General features: G+C 45.1%; 1 protein-coding gene across 1 annotated transcript in view; it reads right to left on the bottom strand.

Annotated features, from left to right (window-relative positions):
• The window catches only part of FLACC1 (flagellum associated containing coiled-coil domains 1), a 31915-nt gene extending 17723 nt beyond the window's left edge, over positions 1–14192 (bottom strand). Inside the window, exons 1-6 of the mRNA XM_056861219.1 lie at positions 14056–14192; positions 11755–11892; positions 8136–8193; positions 5049–5188; positions 2976–2996; positions 55–148 (exon numbers count right to left, since the gene is read on the bottom strand). Coding sequence (XP_056717197.1) covers positions 55–148; positions 2976–2996; positions 5049–5188; positions 8136–8193; positions 11755–11892; positions 14056–14192 — 588 coding nt within the window. The remainder of the gene's footprint in view (positions 1–54; positions 149–2975; positions 2997–5048; positions 5189–8135; positions 8194–11754; positions 11893–14055) is intronic.
• Between the last annotated feature and the right edge of the window lie 5724 nt (positions 14193–19916).

Genomic DNA, 19916 nt, shown 5'->3' with positions numbered 1-19916 from the left:
CTCCTCTCGAAATACATCAAGCTGACCAGAGCGTGTCGTGTTGAAGGGACTCACCTGCTTGTGACTCTTTTCATGGTCTCGCCGCAACTGCTCCATAATGCCCGTGAGCTCTGAAATCTGTTCCACTAAGTCAGCAACAACATCTTCCCTGCAAGAGGGCATGCCACCCTGTGAAAAGCTGCATCATGACGCCAACCGAATCATGTCAGAAGGACCAACAACACTGAGCCTAGTGCTCTGACGTTCAGGGGTATTCCTTATATGCAAACTCTGTTATTGCAACAAAATGTTCTCAGGCTAGCGGGCTGATGAAGTCCACCGGGATGAAACGGTTTAAACTACTCCGGATGAACCGTACCTGCTCCTGCTGCTCTAATCGACGTTCTAGTGTTTTCATTCAAGTACACTGATTCCTGCCACTTTAATTAATGGCCATTTATGCTTGGTAATTAGCAGCGCATTCCAGGCTGAAGTGTCCCACATATTTTTTTTAGTTTTTCACGCTGAACCATCATTCAGGAAGTGACTGCGAAGCTGGCGCACGCCTGCTTCGCATTTCTTAAGAGCCCCTTTAACACGACCTTTTGTATTTGCTCCGCCCCAGCACCGAAGCATTTACTGGAGAAACCATGAAAAATCCCAAACGTGGCTTAGCTATGCAAACAGCCATTGCCAATGGCTATGCAAACGAAGGAGCAGGCGAGTGGTGTGTGTGTGAAATTTCTCCTTTTGCATTGGGACAGTGAACAGACATTTTAAAGGTTGCATTTAAAAAAAGAGCTTTGAGCGAGCATCAAAATTGACCCTGCATAAATGGCCAATGTTTGTTGCTTCCATTCAGCTGTACTGATTTATCTTACTACCTCTGATACTGGATATTTTCCTGAATATTGTGTGTGTGTGTAAAGTGCTGTCAAATCGCAGCCGACTTATGGCGACCCCTTTTTGGGGTTTTCATGGCAAGAGACTAACAGAGGTGGCTTGCCAGTGCCTTCCTCTGCACAGCAACCCTGGTATTCCTTGGTGGTCTCCCATCCAAATACTAACCAGGGCCGACCCTGCTTAGCTTCTGAGATCTGACGAGATCAGGCTAGCCTGGGCCATCCAGGTCAGGGCTCCTGAATATTACCTTGCAATTATAATCAAGGTCGTTGCCACATTTACTCTGCTTCATTATCAACGTTTATACACAGTGACTTTGATCTACTTTTGTCTTATTCTTCATGATGTTCATTTAGCAGTCTATGCTGTTGGTTGCTGTGGCCAACTGTACCTTGTCAGAAGGACCAACAACACTGAGCCAATCAGGAATTACCATGCAAAGTCTCCACCAGATTCTGGTCTCTGCCAGTCACAAGGGACGATGTTCTTCTGGATAGGGTTGCCAGCTCTGGGTTGGGAAATGCCAGGAGATTTGGGGATGGAGCCTTAGGAGGGACCATCACAAGGTATAATGCCCTACAGTCCACCCTCCAAAGAAGCCATTTTCTCCAGGGGAATGTCTCTAATCCAGAGACCAGCTGTAATTCTGGGCTGTCTCCAGGTCTTACTTACTTTCTGCTTAGTAGAGTGAGCGAAAAGGAGAGGCTGCTAGAAGAAACACAGCCACCTATGCCTTCTGCCTTACAAAACAAAGGGAAATTTGCCGGACCCCCTTTATCATGGCCACCCACCAGTTTTGTTCTGTTTTGTTTGTCAGTTCCTCACTCACCCTCCTTCCCATTTATATTACGGTTGCCAGGTCCCTCTTCGCCACCAGTGGGAGGTTTTTTGGGAGGAGCCTGAGGAGGGCGTTTATGGAACTTTTATGGAACTTTTATGGAACTTTTGTTCATTACATTTGGATCAGAGCATACTACTGGACGTTAGTTTGGACTTATTTTCTAGTGCTGACTGGTGAAGTAACCAGGCACTGGGACATTAATTTGGAAGCTAAGGACTTATCTGTATGCGTGATGTGCTTTTTGTTTGTTTATTATTCTTTATGATATAAATGTTCATTTAGTCAATAGAGCCGGGGTGCTGCTTTTCTCTTTAACCACCTGGAGGTTGGCAACCCTACCACTGCACCACGCTGAATAGGGTTGCCAGCTCCTGGTTGGGAAATACCTGGAGATTTGGGGGGTGGAGTCTGAGGAGGGTGGGGTTTGGGGAGGGGAGGGACTTCAATGCCATAGAATCCAATTGCCAAAGTGGCCATTTTCTTCAGGTGAACTGATCTCTGTCGGCTGGAGATCAGCTGTAATAGCAGGAGATCTCCAGCTAGCACCTGGAGGTTGGCAACCCTAATTTATATGTGTGTCTGTGTATATTTAAATTTCTTATAATGATTTTGATTGATCACCACTTTGGGAGACCCTAACTTGGGTGGAAAGGAGGCATAAAAGTGTTTTAAATCAATAAAATTAAACACGTTGCTGAGGCAGAAAGAAGAGAGCTGTTGAAAACTAAGCATGGCCTATCCTTGCTCATAAGGAGGCGTCTGCGTTCGTGTGCACGACCTGAACTTGTCAGCCACTGAAACAGTCCCACACACACTGAACCACATCTACCCCAGGTTTACCTCAGGACAACAATTCTGTTTGGCCAGAGTAATAATGTGTCATGGCCGGTTATAAAGTCTTGTCAAAACAGTATCCCAGAAGAAGGAGTTACCCTAGAGTACTGTCGGAAGTGCCGAAAGTAATCGTTTTGATTGTTGGTGGAAATTGCTGTCAAGTCACAGCTGATTTATGGCAACCCCATAGGGTTTTCAAGGCAAGAGACGTTCGGAGGTGGTTTGCTATGGCCTGCTTCCATGTGGGCTGAGAGAGTTCTGAGAGAACTGTGACTGGCCCAAGGTCACCCAGCAGGCTTCATGGGGAGGAGTGTGGAATCGAACCCGGTTCTCCAGATTACAGTTCGCTGCTCCTAACCACTAGTTTTGGTTCTAATCCAGAAAATCAGCAAGGGGGTGGATAGGAAACATTACTTACGTCTCCAGCTTGGGTGGAGAGCTATGGGGAGGGGGTTAAAAGAGAGAGAGAGAGAGAGAGAGAGAGAGAGAGATGTTGATTAGGGAATTGTTTCAGGCAGTAAAACACATTCACATTGTAAAACAGCTTTAACTATTACAATAAGTTTGCAAAATATCTTGTCACTTGTCTACACTTGTCACATACAGCAATGTTAGAGCATAAGAACATGAGAAAGGCCATGCTGGATCAGACCAAGGTCCATCAAGTCCAGCAGTCTGTTTACACAGCAGCCGGTAGGGTTGCCAGGTCCCTCTTCGCCACCGGCGGTAGATTTTTGGGGCGGAACCTGAGGAGGGTGGGGTTTGGGGAGGGGAGGGACTTCAATGCCGTAGAGTCCAATTGCCAAAGTGGCCATTTTCTCCAGGCGAACTGATTTCTATTGGCTGGAGATCAGTTGTAACAGCAGGAGATCGTCTGCTATTACCTGGAGGTTCTTCTTATATAAGAAATACCTGTGCTGGATTAACAAAGCTGCAGGCAAAAAGCAGTGCAAATGCTCTAGTTTAGAATCAATGATACAACAGTTTACTGAATACTTATAACATCTGTTATAACTCTCTGCAATGCAAAACATAAATTACATAATGTCAAACACAAATGAAGAACTCAATTTCTCAGGGGAACAAAGTTCATGAAAGAATATGTCCTTTGGTATTTCAAGGTGGTTCCAAGGAAGTGGTAAGCCGTGGCTAGTTCCACTGTTCCAAAGTGGCGAATGTGCCCAGCCGGTGCACTCCGCGTTTCCAGTGAGAAAATGGAGCAAGCAAAAGCTTACACAATATGATCAATGGACCTCAAGGGACGACAGGAGAACCTTTGAGGTCCATTGATCATATTGTGTGAGGTACTGTATACCCTTATAAACTTGAGATGCCATAGCAATTCACAGTGATGATAAAAATTTTGGAGACCAACTGATGAAGCAATTTTGCGAAACGTACTCCGATCTAGAGGTGTCGTCTTGTTGATTACCTGGAGGTTGGCAACCCTAGTGATCAACCAGGTGCCTCTACGAAGCCCACAAACAAGACAACTGCAGCAGCATTATCCTGCCTGTGTTTCAGAGCACCTAATATAACAGGCATGTTCCTCTGATCCTGGAGAGAATAGGCATGCATCATCACTAGTAGCCATTTTTACTAGTAGCCATTAATAGCCCTCTCCTCTATGAACATGTCCACTCCCCTCTTCAAGCCTTCCAAGTTGGCAGCCATCACCACATCCTGGGGCAGGGAGTTCCACAATTTAACTATGCGTTGAGGAAGAAATACTTCCTTTTATCTGTTTTGAATCTCTCACCCTCCAGCTTCAGCAGATGACTTTCAATGTAACACCTTACTTTGGCCCTGAGGCCAGTTTGAACTGATAGGTTTTGCAATGGATTTTTACAGCTCTGAAATAGGACGGAGGGCCATAACTAGGGTTGCCAGGTCCCTCTTCCCCACTGGCGGGAGGTTTTTGGGGTGGAGCCTAAGGAGGGCGGGGTTTGGGGAGGGGAGGGACTTCAATGCCATCGAGTCCAATTGCCAATGCGGCCATTTTCTCCAGGTGAACTGATCTCTATCAGCTGGAGATCAATTGTAATAGCAGGAGATCTCCAGCTACTACCTGGAGGTTGGCAACCCTAGCCATAACTCTCTGTGTGACCACCAGTGGTTGCTTCCGCAGGGAGCTTTTGCTCCAGTTTGGTCACCAAACCGGAGCAAGTGTTTTTGGAGCATCTGCATGATGCCGTCTTTTTGGGGATTTCCCCAGCTTTTTGCTGCATTCTTTCCCAACCTTTATTTTATTTTTATTTATTTGTTAAATTTATAACCTGCCCTTCCCAGCCAAAGTTCAGGCTCAGGACGGATGCAACATTAAAAACAATATTATAGCAATAAAATACCTTAAAACCATTAAAATATCGTTTCTAAAATTAATAAATTAATAAAATTAACACCAGGTGCCCTACAACATAGTACCCGCTAGAACAGGATGCCAACCCCAAGATGAATCCTTCAAACAAGGTCAGCGACCTTGCCAAATTACCTGGGCACACTGGGTTTGGGAAAGGATGCGTCAAACGGCCTTGTCTTCTCAAAGAACCCCTCTTCCAGTGTGACGGAGATTTGGTCTTTCGAATGAGACAAAAGAAAGCTGGGAGAGAGCCGTATGAATTCCTTGGATATCTGGGGGCGTAAGCAAAAGTGTCTAAGCACCAGAATCCTAGATTTTAAAAGCCAAAGGATTAGGTACTCTCCAAAACAGCATTTTAAGGGATCGGTTCATTTTTGTATAAAATGTACTATTCCTTTAAGGGAGGGGAGGTACCCAGAACCAGCAATGGAATATCTTTCATTGATGCTTTTTTGTAACGTACCTTCCAATAGAATACAAATTTCACCTGGTGAAAGTGAAGGAAAACCTTGTGTAGGTCTCAACTTGCAGTTAGAGTTGCCAGCCGCTCACTGAATTACAACTGATCTCTAGACTACAAAGATCAGTTACCTCTGGAAAAAATGGCTGCTTTGGAGGGCACACTCCTTGGCATTATATTCCACTAAGCTCCCTCACCTCCCCAAACCCTGCCTTCTCCATGCTGTACCCCACATCTACAGGAATTTCCCAATCCAGAGTTGGTAACCCTACCCCCAAATTGAAGAAGAAGAAGAGGAGTTGGTTTTTATATGCCAACTCAAACCGGGTTTCAATCACCTTCCCTTCCCCTCCCCACAACAGACACCCTGAGAGGCAGGTGGGGCTGAGAGAGTGTGACTAGCCTGAGGTCACCCAGCAGGCTTCATGTGGAGGAGTGGGGAAACTAACGCAAGATTAGCGTCCGCCGCTCATGTGGGGGAGTGAGGAATCAAACCGGTTCTCCAGATTAGAGTCCACAGCTCCAAACCACCGCTCTTAACCACTACACCACGCTGGCTCTCCATTGAAACAAACAAAGAATATCTTAATCAGGCAGATGGCACGGGGCCTGCCTAGATATTCTAATTGCCCAACTACACATTACACTGTTTCTGGATCACTGAAGGTTTAAAGGTAAATTGCCCAGTGGGGCAAACAACAGCTCGGAGTGTGTCAGGTACAGCAAATGCTACTGGGGGTGGGGAGGCTGAAGCCCCCTCTCCCAATACAGCATAGTCCTGATCTGAACTGGGCCCCCATGTGCCTCAGAATTAAGTTTTTAATATTGCTGGGATCTCCCATTGGACTTCTGGTTTGACAGGACCCAAGGTGGATTCAGAAGCAGGTAGTTTAGGGGAGGGGCTGTGTGGTACAGCATCCACCTGGCATGCAGAAGGTCCCAGCATCTCTAGTAAGGATCAGGTCATAGATGATCTGAAAGATCTCTGCCTGAGACCCTGGAGAGCCACTGGCAGTCTGACCATACAGTACAGACTTTGATGGACCAAGGGTCCATCAAATAAGGCGACTTCATATGAGTTCTAATGTGGTCCAGCATCTGAGTCCTGAAAAAAAAACATTACTGGATCTTGTACTGTTATTCAAAACCAGCTAAGGATGGCCATAACAGTGAGGCAGGGGTTTAAGTAACATTCTTAGCAAATTTAGTTTAGGTAAATGTTTGTAGTAACTGCTTACTAATCTAGCTCCTGCTGTTGGATACGGCTGTTCAACTGAATTTTGTCTAAGGTGATCAGATCGGAACTCCATAGTAGCTAATTTTGAATGGTGCAAACAGTATTTTTATTGTCGAAGGCTTTCAAAATATTGTCGAAGGCTTTCACGGTCAGAGTTCATTGGTTCTTGTAGGTTATCCGGGCTGTGTAACCGTGGTCTTGGAATTTTCTTTCCTGACGTTTCGCCAGCAACAGTTGCTGGCGAAACGTCAGGAAAGAAAATTCCAAGACCACGGTTACACAGCCCGGATAACCTACAAGAACCAGTATTTTTATTCTCTCCTAAAAACAATTAATGGCCGTCTGTCTTGGCCAGCTCCTTCAGTTATGACTTCAAGCTGTTCCAGTCAGTTAACCTTCTGTCTTGCCTCTTCTTCCCCCTCCCTCACCTTTTGCGGTGCATCAGAACGAAAGTTTCTTGCTTCATAGGCATTGTTGTGTTTGCAAACTGTGTAGCACTTCCTTTGTAATATACATCAACAGAAGTATAGTGTCCAGATCATGCGAAGTGATGGTATCGCTTTACTCTGCTCTGGTTAGACCTCATCTAGAGTACTGTGTTCAGTTTTAGCCACCACAATTTAAGAAAGATGTTGACAAGCTGGAACGTGTCCAGAGGAGGACAATGAAGATGGTGAGGGGTCTGGAGACCAAGTCCTGTGAGGAAAGTTTGAAGGAGCTGGGTATGTTTAGCCTGAAGAGGAGAAGACTGAGAGGGGATACGAAAACCACCTTCAAGTACTTGAGGGGCTGTCATATAGAGGATGGTACTGAGTTGTTTTCTGTTGCCCCAGAAGGTCGGACCAGAACCAACGGGTTGAAATTAAATCAAAAGAGTTTCCGTCTAGACATTAGGAAGAACTTTCTAACAGTTAGAGTGGTTCCTCAGTGGAACAGGCTTCCTTGGGAGGTGGTAAGCTCTCCTTCCATGGTGGTTTTCAAGAAGAGGTTAGGTGGCCATCTGTCAGCAATGCTGATTCTGTGACCTTAGGTAGATGATGAAAGGGAGGGCATCCTGGCCATCTTCTGGTCACTGGGGGTGTAGGGTGGGGGAGGTAGTTGTGAGTTGCTAGCATTGTGCAGGGGGTTGGTCTAGATGATCCTGGTGGTCCCTTCCAACTCTATGACTCTATGATTCTATGTAGGTTGTGTGCTCTTTGAGCAAAGTGCTTTGAGATTTAATAAATATATTTTTTTAAAAACAGTGAGGCAGGAGGGATGTAACCTTTTCCACCATGATATATCCTGGGCATAAGCCATCCCCTTCTCCAAGTTGCTGTCAGCTCCAGCAGGAAAATGCCTTTCCTCCTTGAAAGGGCTAATAGCAGTTGAGTGGGAGAAGGAGGAAGAGGGTTGTTTTTTTTTAAATTAAAGAAAAGGTGGTTATGACAATGACTGAAAACTGACAGAATGCTTTTCATATTCTAAACGATATAAATGATAATATATATATTTTTTAAAATGAATAATCTGTTCTACTCACATCTTGAGCTTCCCTGCCCCGTAATGGTAGTTTCTGTGTTCCGGGAATAAACTTAATCCTGGAAGAGAAAAAAACTGCCTCAGGCAGCAGTAGCTAAATGAAGCTTTCCTTCACCACCACTGAACCAAGGGACCACTTCAAATGCCCAAGACGTCAAGACTGGCAAGCCCTACTGGGTGTGCTAATATAAATCTGGGTAGGGTTCCCGGTTCCAGCTTGGGGAATTCCTGGAGCTTTGGGGGTTGGTACCTGTGGAGAACAAAATTTGGGGAGAACATAAGAACATAAGAAAAGCCATGCTGGCTCAGACCAAGGCCCATCAAGTCCAGCAGTCTGTTCACACAATGGCCAACTGGGTGCCTCTAGGAAGCCCACAAACAAGACGGCTGCAGCAGCACCATCCTGTCTGTGTTCCACAGCACCTCATATATTTGGCATGCTCCTCTGATTCTCTTAGAGCTCTCTCAGCCCCATCCACCTCACAGGGTGTCTGTTGTGGGGAGGGGAAGGGAAGGTGATTGTAAGCCGGTTTGATTCTTCCTTAAGTGGTAGAGAAAGTTGGCATATAAAAGCTAACTCTTCTTCTTCTTCCTCCTCCTCTTCCTCCTCCTCGTCTTGGACCTCATGAGATCCTACTTAGAGAAATTCTGCCTTAGATGACATTGCCTTTCCTAACCTAGCTTTCCACATCTGCCTGAGAAGAGCATTTCCACCAAGTAAAAAAAGTACCAAGTTAAAAAATATATATATATATATATATATATATACACACACACACACACACACACACACACACACACACACACACACACACACACATCTTGGAGACCATCCCAATGGGATGTTATTTACTTCCATGCCATTAAAAGTTTCAATTGTCTATTTCTACGCATCAAGACAAGAGATTTTTTTCCAGGCCACTTGGCAACCCTAGGAGGAAGAAGAAGAAGAAGAGTTGGTTTTTATATGCCGACTTTCTCTACCACTTAAGGAAGAATCAAACCGGCTTACAATCACCTTCCCTTCCCCTCCCCACAAAAGACACCCTGTGAGGTAGGTGGAGCTGAGAGATTATGACTAGCCCAAGGCCACCCAGTTGGCTTCATGTGGAGGAGAGGGAAACCAACCCAGTTCCACCAGATTAACGTCCGCCGCTCATGTGGAGGAGAGGGGGAATCAAATCCAGTTCTCCAGATCAGAGTCCATCGCTCCAAACCACCACTCTTAACCACTACACCACGCTGGCTGGTTAATGAATGAATGGGTTGTTGTCCTTATTTCATAAGGATGGATCCACTGTTGTGATATCACATGAAGAGAGATGCTGCTATGGGCCCAAGCACACATGGTGAAGAGAGTTTGGTGTCTTTCAACACAAAACTACCACAAATACACACAAAGAGGGGGTAGCTTGAGGTTCTTCTGCATGCATAGGAACACTTACCTAGATGGAGCTGAAGGTTTTAGAGAAATCCGGGACTTACTTAGGTCTTTCATACTTGAACCTATTGAACTTAACCTATTTAAAAAAAAAAGAAAAAAAAGATGCTGTTTAGACAGTGATTATGTTTTTGTCAAAAGGCCAGCCATGTTTTTGGCTACTCTCAAATCTGTGTGACATCTTCTTATGGGACAGTCACTACAGCTGAAGAAGGACAGTAGAGCTCATGAGCATTCAAAACTGATTTCATAGTGTCCCTTGGTTCCTCCAGTTGAACAACTTTCGGAAGGCTTTAAAAAAAAAGAAAAAAAGCACTGCCAAAGTCTCTTTACCAGAAATGACCAAAGTGACAAGACCTCTTTCAAACCACTTTAAATTCTCTCGGGGGAATGTCTAAGTCTTTAACGTTATATTACCCTGGGGCTAAACTAATCTTGATGGAAATCCACTAGTGTCATATGAATGTAAGAACATAAGAAAGGCCATGCTGGATCAGACCAAAGCCCATCAAGTCCAGCAGTCTGTTCACACAGTGGCCAACCAGGTGCCTCTAGGAAGCCCCCAAACAAGACGGCTGCAGCAGCATTATCCTGCCTGTGTTCCAAAGCACCTAATATAATAGGCATGCTCCTTTGATCTTGGAGAGAATAGGTATGCATCATGACTAGTATCCATTTTGACTAGTAGCCATGGATAGCCCTCTCCTCCATGAACATGTCCTCTTCAAGCCTTCCAAGTTGGCAGCCATTACCACATCCTGGGGCAGGGAGTTCCACAATTTAACTATGTGTTGTGTGAAGAAATACCTCCTTTTATCAGTTTTGAATCTCTCACCCTCCAGCTTCAGCAGATAACCTACTATTCAGCAGATGCGCTACTATTATGAGAGAGGGAGAAAAGCTTCTCCCTGTCCACTCTCTCCATCCCAGGCATAACTTTATAGACCTCTATCATGCCTCCCCTTAACCGCCTTCTTTCCAAGCTAAACAGCCCTAAGCATTATAACCGCTCCTCATAGGGCAGTTGCTCTAGTCCCCTGGTTATTTTGTTTGCTTTTTTCTGCAGCTTCTCAAGCTCTGCGATATCCTTTTTTGAGGTGTGGTGACCAGAGCTGTAGACAGTATTCCAAGTGTGGTCTCACCATGGATTTGTACAAGGGCAGTATGACAGCAGTGCTCATCAATCTCTTCTTTACAGCCTGATCCAAATCAAATCTGCAGCATCCTGGGATCCAGTGAGACCTTCTGGGATTCTTCAAAGACTGGTTTCAGCATAATGCAATAATGTCTGCAGTGATCTCTTCTATCCTGCGATCGTCAGGGCAGATCTATCATGTTCTATTATGGAGTAATCTCCCTTTAGAGCTGAGGATAGTTCCTCTTGGCTGTCTTTGATTACGGACTACTGCAAAGCTCCTTTCACTGGGCTTTTAGAACCTAACTGGACTCCCTGACCGGGATGGCCCAGTCTAGCCTGATCGTACCAGATCTTAGAAGCTAAGCAGGTTTGGTTAGTAATTCGATGGGAGATCACCAAGGAAGTCCAGGGTTGCCATGCAGGGGCAGCCAATGGTAAAACACCTCTGAATGTCTCTTGCCTTGAAAACCTACGGGGTTGCCATAAGAAGAAGAGTTGGTTTTTATATGCTGACTTTCTCAACCACTTAAGGGAGACTCAAACCAGCTTACAATCACCTTCCCTTCCCCACAACAGACACCCTGTGAGGTAGAGATGAGAGGGTAAGAGAACTGTGACTAGCCCAAGGTCACCCAGCTGGCTTCATGTGTAGGAGCGGGGAAACAAATCCAGTTCACCAGATTAGCATCCACCGCTCATGTGGAGGAGTAGGGAATCAAACCTGGTTCTACAGATCAGAGTCCACCGCTCCAAACCACTGCTCTTAACCACTACACCACGCTGGCTGTGACTTCATGGCACTTTCTTATGACCACCTAACTGGATATTTAATTGACTGGCTTGGCTGTTTTGGGTTTTTTAAAGATATTTCCTTGTTTTACGTCACTTTTTAAGAGTCACATAAATGCTTTACATACATAAACAACAGGTTTACCCACTACATATACTACATTGTGATACTCAGTATCACAAGTGTGTGACACATGACATACCCTTCTTAGAATTCTCCCTCCCAAACCTCCCCCCATCGAAATAATTTACGTTGGCATCCGAGACAGTGTCCCCGTCTTGGGTCTTGTAAGTCTCCTACATCCTCTTTTCCAAGGATCCCAGCAAGGACAGTTTGTGAAGTTTGCCCGAGACCTGTCTGCTGATCTGGGAATTTGCGTGGCCAAATACCTGCAAATGGAAAAATGTCAACAGAGCTTCAGAATTTAAAGCCATGCAAGAATACTCTCCAAGGAAAACAAAAGCCATAACTGAGTAAAGCGAAAGAAACTTTTGTAAAAGGGTGGCTACTGAGCTTCTACAGGGTACAGAAAATTTTAATTAGGTATACTGAGGACAAGCCCTGACCTGGATGGCCCAGGCTAGCCTGATCTCGTCAGATCTCAGAAGCTAAGCAGGGTCAGCCCTGGTTAGTATTTGGATGGGAGGGGCCGTGGCTCAGTGGCAGAGCATCTGCTTGGCATGCAGAAGGTCCCAGGTTCAGTCCCTGGCATCTCCAGTTAAAGGGACTAGGCAAGTAGGTGATGTGAAAGACCCCTGCCTGAGACCCTGGAGAGCTGCTGCCAGTCTGAGTAGACAATTCTGACTTTGATGGACCAAGGGTCTGATTCAGTATAAGGCAGCTTCATGTGTTCATGGGAGACCACCAAGGAATACCAGGGTTGCTGTGCAGAGGAAGGCACTGGCAGACCACCTCTGTTAGTCTCTTGCCATGAAAACCCCCAAAATGGGGTCGCCATACACCTCTTGCTGACATCGTTCTAACAGTTGGTATTAGCTGGCTGGAGAGGTGGCGAATAAGGGAATGGTGGTAATATTGTTTCTGGAGAGAATCAGAGGGAGGCTTAGATCTTGAAACAGGCTTGGAAGGGTGGGTGGGTGGGTGGGGGAAAATAACCTTCTAAGTTAACTGCCAAGGCTCCCCCAAGACATTTTGGGAATTGTAGTTTGATAAGGATGCCGAGAATTCTGTTAGGGAGCCTCCCTTTCCTCACAGAATCCTGGAGTTCCTTCAGGAGAGAGAATAATTAAACCAGATTATATCCGTAGCAAAGGGTCTGCTCCAAGAAAGGAGATAACTGCTCCCTCTTAAAATCTCTGTGATCCCTAGACTGCTGAAGCAGAATTTTCCACATCCTGTTGCCCAATGCATGTACAGATGTTTAGCTATATGTCTGGCAACGGGGGCCAGCAGACATCTTTCCTCTCTCTTCTATGTGCATACGGCATCAATGATTTCGAAAGCCTGAATAGGGAGTGTGCCCACTGCAGGATCTGCAAGCTGCCTACAGATAAGGCACTCCTCAAAAAGAATGAAATATGTCCGAAAGTGGGGTTGGGGGAGTGTTCTTGTGACAGGTCTTTGCTTGAACCGAGGGGACCCACACAGCCTCTTATGATTTTGGGGGACCCGGCTTGTTTTAAACCGTTAGCCTTCCCTTCAGTGACAAGATGTTCTTAGGGTAGCAGGTGTCAAGTCAAGTTTATTAATACGGTTGGCTGACCGATCAGGTGCCAACACATCAAAATTTCCAGACCCAATAGTTTTGCACCGCAGAATCACAGACTGCCCGTACATATAAAGGTGTAAGGGCAATAAAAGCAACTCCTGGTTAAAATTATCACATCGTCATTAATAAAATTGTAAAATATTCTAGCAATCATTCTCTAATAGCAGGTGTAAAGGAGTTGAGTTTGCTGCTGTGAGGGAAGTTTTGTGGTGAGCAAGCAGAACATAGAGAACACTGAGGCAGGAGCTGTATGCAAATAACAAAAATTTATTTATTTACAGGTTGTTTTTCTACAGAACAGATCAGCAGCACAGGCTTCCAGACAGTCAAAGGAGAATCCTGGTGGAGGCACATAAGTTTAAGCCAGTTATGGTTTCAGAGTGTGGTCTGAATTCTCTTCAGTGCTTACTGGTACAAAGAGGCTTTTACTGACTAGTCACCCGTGCTGGATTCCACCCACATCAGCCGGCCCTTTCCCAAGAGCCAGACTAAGGCTGAAAACGCATGGCTGTTTTGTCCGGCGAATAACCGGGCACGTCGCGAATCTCCCCAGTCAAAACGCATGGCCATCTCTGGCCTGCGTGTTCGACCCACCCAATTCCGGAACTTCCCCGTGTTTTTCAATCCTTGGTTTGTCGTGACTTTAAATTCAGCCTCGCAGCAAACGCGAGAGCTTGCCGGAGCGTTAAGCCTCCAGGTCGACTCCCTGCCGGAAGAAGCCACTGGCCGGTTCGACGGTGGCAGCTGTGGCACTTTTCCACACCCCTGGACCCTGGTGCGCCCTCACTCTCCCCCGCCTCCAACCGGCGCTGGTTTCCCTCACCTCACCCAGGAGACGGCAGAGCGACGGCGGCTCCTTCCGCCAGTCGCTGCCACCTCCACCTGCCGCTGGCTCCCCTTCGTCTCCACCTGGGGGACGGCGTGGTGGAGGGGTGCACAGTGGCGGCAGCTCCTTGCCATGCGTTTAATTTTCTGAATGCAGGATCATCAAACGTGTGACAACACAGGGAAGAAGAAGAATAGTTGGTTTTTATATGCCGACTTTCTCTGCCACTTAAGGGAGAACCAAACCTTTCCCTTCCCCTCCCCATAACAAACACCTGTGAGGTAGGTGGGGCTGAGAGAGCTGTGACTAGCCCAAGGTCACCCAGCTGGCTTCGTGTGTAGGAGCGAGGAAACAAATTCAGCTCACCAGACTGGCGTCCGCTGCTCATGTGGAGGGGTGGGGAATCAAACCCGGTTCTCCAGATCAGACTCCACTGCTCCAAACCACCGCTCTTAACCACTACACCATGCTGGGACAAAACAAGTAGGACTGAACCAGGTGTTCACGGCTTAAATGGTACCAGGTCTGCTCATCACCAGAGACAGCCCCGACAGCCAGGGACTCTGTCCTCTCCCAGAGGCAGAATTAAACCACTCTGCCACGCTACCAGGCAGAGCTACCCTTCAGACTGTCCGCTGCCTTGCTGAGGCAGACCCAAACCCTCCCTGCACCGTCCCGGAGGCAGACCTGAACTAAGACTGCCTCGGGGCTTCCCGCCCAACATTTCATCCCCCCTCTGAAAGGTGAATGGATGCTGGAGCAGCACTCCTATAAGATCACCTGAGTGGCTCTTCTTCCCCTTCATACCTTGCCAGAAATTTTGTTAGTCTTTAATTTTGTTAGACTCTGGCTCTTTTCTATATCTGAAGAAGGGAGCTGTGGGCTCACGGAAGCTCATCCCCTGCCGGAAATTTTGTTGGTCTTTAAGGTGCTACTGGACTCTGGCTCTTTTCTCTTCCTGTCCTGTCCTTCCTGACCTGAGGCAATATCCCACCCCCATATTCTGGACCACCAGCGCACATCATTTGCCTAAGGACCAAGCACATTCCACTTGGCTTTCCCCTTAAGGGCTCTTTAGCCTTGCTCCCAATTTTCTGCACTTTTACCTTTATTTTACTCTTAATTCTCATGTCCCTCAGGCAACCATGGAAAAACGGTGCTGCATATGGGAGTGCTGTTTCAGACTTGAGTAGCAGCGGAGGCACAGAAATGGTAGCATTGGTGGCAGTTTGGCTGCAAACTGAGGATCGCTCTGCATATTATACATTACATCCACAATCGGATGCTTTCCTTAATGTTAAAAAACAAAAATGGGGAGATTTTGGGTGACAGTCATAGTGACTGGAAAGCAGAAGCCAGAAATAGCTGTCAGGAAATGTCCACAGAAGTACGGCTTCACTATTTCCTTCGCTACCATTTCAAACAGCTACACCTTCCACAGGGCAGTCAAATTTTGAGCATCACTGAAAGGGATGTGATATCAGTTTTACAACCTAGTTGAGAATTTACCTTGTCTGCGTGCCTTTGTTCATGCAATCTATTTGCCTCTTAATAAGTTTCCAAGGCAGCCAACAGATTCAAATACTTAAATGACATTTTTTCCCCTCTTCCCCTTTCTGGTTTGGTTTTGCTGCTCAAATACTTAAAGCAACAGAATCGATGGAATCTAACAATAAGCAGGAACATAAACGCTTTTTAAAATTGCAACCAAAGCTAAAACTTTTCAACCTGGTATGCAAAACTAGGCAAGGTAAAAACAGCATGACAGCCAAAACATTTCAGGCAGACTCCTAAAGCAGCGTAAGGAGAGGCAGAGTGCAAACATTTGATCTATTGGTCAAATTAACGATTTGGGGTGAAAATAAGCCCTTATATTTGGTATGTTACGGTGACAGAGAGCTTTAAGAGAACAGATTAGCAAGTCCCGGCAACAAACGACCCAATGTGCACCACCCGTTTTGAGAGGCCTGTCTGGATTCCACCTTGACTGTAGAACGACGATACGAAATAGTGGAGGTCAACTTACATTTCAAGAGAGCTTATTGGTTAGCGGTTGTCTGCCCTGGTCTTTCAAACTTGAAATGTGGAGTCCTTTAAAAGCAGACACAGAACATGAGTTTCTTCCAGTTGTTCTCTCTCTTCCATCAGGCAATTTTAGCTTTCTTTCTCACCATGGAAACAACGTCACTGGCTGTTTGCCTCCATTCTATTTTAAAGGCACACTCCACATGGTTGTTCTAGGTAGCTACCCCAACAGCTTGTGATTCAAATCCACTTACTTTGCAAATAAACTTGGTTTCAGATAGTAATTTTTTTTTTGTTTAACTATAAAACCTGATAAAACAGCAAGTTCAAACTAAGCAGAAAAGCCCCTGGCAATTTGGAGGTCATTTCCACACCTCTGGGGTAACTGAAGGCTCATTTCCGCAGGCCCGGGCATGTCCAGCAGTGTGAACCTGAGAATGAAAGGGAAGACCTGCTTGGCACCCAGAAACGTCCCCTCCTTTGTGTTTGTTCCTGTTGTATTTCTTTTCTGCACTGGAAGCTCCCATTCTGGAGAAAAATGGTGTGTGTGTGTATATATATATATATATGTGTGTGTGTGTGTGTGTGTATACACACACACACACACACACACACACAGGTTGAGGTTTATGAATGGGTACTTTTGCTCACGTTTGTCCCTGGTCTTCCTCGGTTGTTCCTTGGAGTTATGCATGAGTTTTCTGTCCATTAGAGATGACCTCGCTGCCAGCCCTCACAATGTTCAGGTGTTCCCATTCCTCTGTTAACTTGATTCTTCCCTCTCCCCTGAGCTCAGCCCGCTTGAAATCCCCATGCATAAGGCAAAGAGAGGGCCACGCAAGCTTGGTTTCGCTCACAGCCAATTACAAAGCAGCATGTCCAGAGGCGGGGATTCAAAGAGAGCTCTTTCTGAGCAGAAAAGCTTTTTAAAACCGAGGCTTAGATTCCCCCCACCCCGCCACTTTCAGATTGCTGTTTTTTTATGTTGTTCTTAAAATGCTTTTTTTATGAGGCAATTGAGTTGGGGGGGGGAATTTTCTCTCACAGTAAGCTCTACAAAGTAAGCCAATTACAAAGCAGCATTTAAAGGGGCGGGGCTTGACTTGAGCTTGGAGACTGCTGGTGCAGAGATTTCCAACAGGAAAGTGTGGGTCCAGCGAGCAACGAACCTCAGGTAAAACTCCCCAGGTAAAACGACCTGAGTATCCCTTATCCGGACATCCGATATCCAAACTGATCTGAAAACCGGACCGTTTGAACTGGCATGCAGGCATTACTCGCAGGCCCTCAACAGTGCCATTGATGGTTCAATGTACACAAAATTATTTAAAATATTGTTTAAAATTACATTCAGGCTATGTGTATAAAGTATATTTATTTATTATTTATTAATTCAATTTGTACCCCGCCCTCAATTCCCGGCTGAAACCGGGCTCAGGGCGGATAACAACATATAAAAACATATAAATTCATCAAAACAATAAACCAGTCTCTATAAAACATATAAGTTCAGAAAATTTTGTAAAACTGGAAGAAACTGAATACAGATGGCTAAAATCATAAGGTAGCTGCAGCACTCATAAAACATAAATGATTTTCATGTTTAGACTTGGGTCTCACTCCCACGATATCGCATTATGTATATGCAAAAATTCCAAAATATTCCAAAATACGGAATGATCCGAAATACAGACCACTTCTGGTCCCAAGCAGTCCGGATAAGGGATTCTCAACCTTTATACACACACACACAGAGACGCATAACAATGCTTAGAACAAATCACAACGTGACTAGTATTGCATAAAAGACAAGACTGATGTATTATCAGACTTGCACTACACTATAAAATGAAATTATGTGCAAAAAATATTATTAAAAAATATGTTGCCTAAACTACTGCAAACGTCAAATGGGGACGCCACCCAAACTTATTTTCTATGCTGCTCTACTTCTTTAAAAATATTGTTTTCCTCAACTAAAGTACATTTCACCTTTCTGTTTGCATATAAGCCAATCTTTACAATGGACACCTTGACACCTTCTGGATCAAGAGACACAGAGACCATGTGGTATTTAACTACAATAGATAGATAGAGATATCAGGTAATGAGGGAAGAAACCTCAATATTGATTTAAGGAAAAAGTGTGTGTGTTTAGCGCTGTTTCCGCATTCAAATACAGTATCTGTTTTTAAATACATTTGCAAAGAAAAAGACGGCCAGCTTAATCAGTGCCGCCTTCTAATGATCATTATTTCGTTCCATCCATCCCTCAGGCTTGCTACTGCCTTTTGATAAAGCCAAGCCCACTCAATAAGACCCTATGCCACAAACGCGGGAGCAAATCTGGGACGTTCTGCACAGTCCCTTGCGTTTCCTGTACAAGGACCATCTATTCATCAGCATTGCTTGAACTGAGATTTGCTAGTGACCATACTTCCAAACTTTCACTAAAAGAAAAAGTCTTAGGAGTGTCAAACATAGAGTCCACAGGCCAGGTCTGACCTTGAGAGCTCTTATCCGGCCCGTGAGTCAGCCAAGGCAGCACCCCCCCAGTCCTGAACTGGGCTGGTGAGCCCGCTGCATGTTCACCTAGCCAAGGCAGGCCCCCCACCCCAATCCCGATCTGCCTGATGAAGCATGGCCCGGCCCAACCAAGTGACATTTATGTCATATCTGGCCATAGTAACAAAGAAGTTCAACACCCCTGCCTTAGAGGGGGGTTTTTTTGGCACAAAAGTTCTCCTATGCAGGTTGATTATCTCTTATCCGGATATCCAATATCCAGACCGATCCAAAAACCGGACGTTTTGAGTTGGCATGCAGGCATTACAGGCCCTCAAGCAGCGTCACTGATGGTTCAACGTACACAAAATTATTAAAAATATTGTTTAAAATTACATTCAGGCTATGTGCATAATGTGTATATATAAAACATAAATGAGTTTCGTGTTTAGACTAGGGTCCCATTCCCAAGATATCGCATTATGCCTATGCAAAAATTCCAAAATATGGAAAAATCTGAAATATGGACCACTTCTGGTCCCAAGCAGTCTAGATAAGGGATACTCAACCTGTATCACCTTTCCAGCAAATTTTCTTGAGGAAAAGGACTTTAGGCCTACTGTCCATAATGTACGTGAACTGTTAAGGATGTGGAATCCCAGTTATTTCACTTGTCCAATAACGTGTCAACTGGCCACCTGTTATTAATCGTCAGTCAGTTTATTGGAACAGTCCATGACCAGTAAATTATTAATCGTCAAATATTCCACGGATCCAAGAATGCCACCGGGTGGGCAGCGTAATAGCACCATCTGTCAGCAACAACTGCCTTTATCATGACTTTTCTTTTGAGTTACTGAAACTTTGCCTTTCCTGTTTAATTTCATTTCTAACTGGGCAGTTTACCAATTTTAATTTTTTTTGCTGGTTGACCAATCTTCCGTGCAACGTGAATAGGTTTCTGCCGACACAGGCTGCGCTCGGATCAGTTGACAATTTATTAGTCAGCTTCCTATCATGGGGCAGGATCTGGATAATTTTCTATTTTGTTTGGGCTGAGACTTTTTGACACCTTTCAATGACTTCTTAAAAGGAGTAAAAAAAAGCTCTCTTCAAACATATATGAACGTGCATTTACTGAGCATGCTTATAAAATTCATTTTAACATGAATATGGTCGGCAGAAACAAGTCTGTTTTACAAGTTCCAATTCCTCCGCTGATAATAAATACAGGTAATTAAAAAGCAGATGCAATTGCAAAGCCAGTTAGAAACCCACATTGATTCTAATTTTTTTTTTTAAAGAATGCATCAGGAATTTACTCATTG

This window comes from Euleptes europaea, chromosome 15, assembly GCF_029931775.1.
Source record: "Euleptes europaea isolate rEulEur1 chromosome 15, rEulEur1.hap1, whole genome shotgun sequence".
Taxonomy (NCBI): Eukaryota; Metazoa; Chordata; class Lepidosauria; order Squamata; family Sphaerodactylidae; genus Euleptes; species Euleptes europaea.
This window is presented reverse-complemented; position numbering and strand designations above follow the sequence as displayed.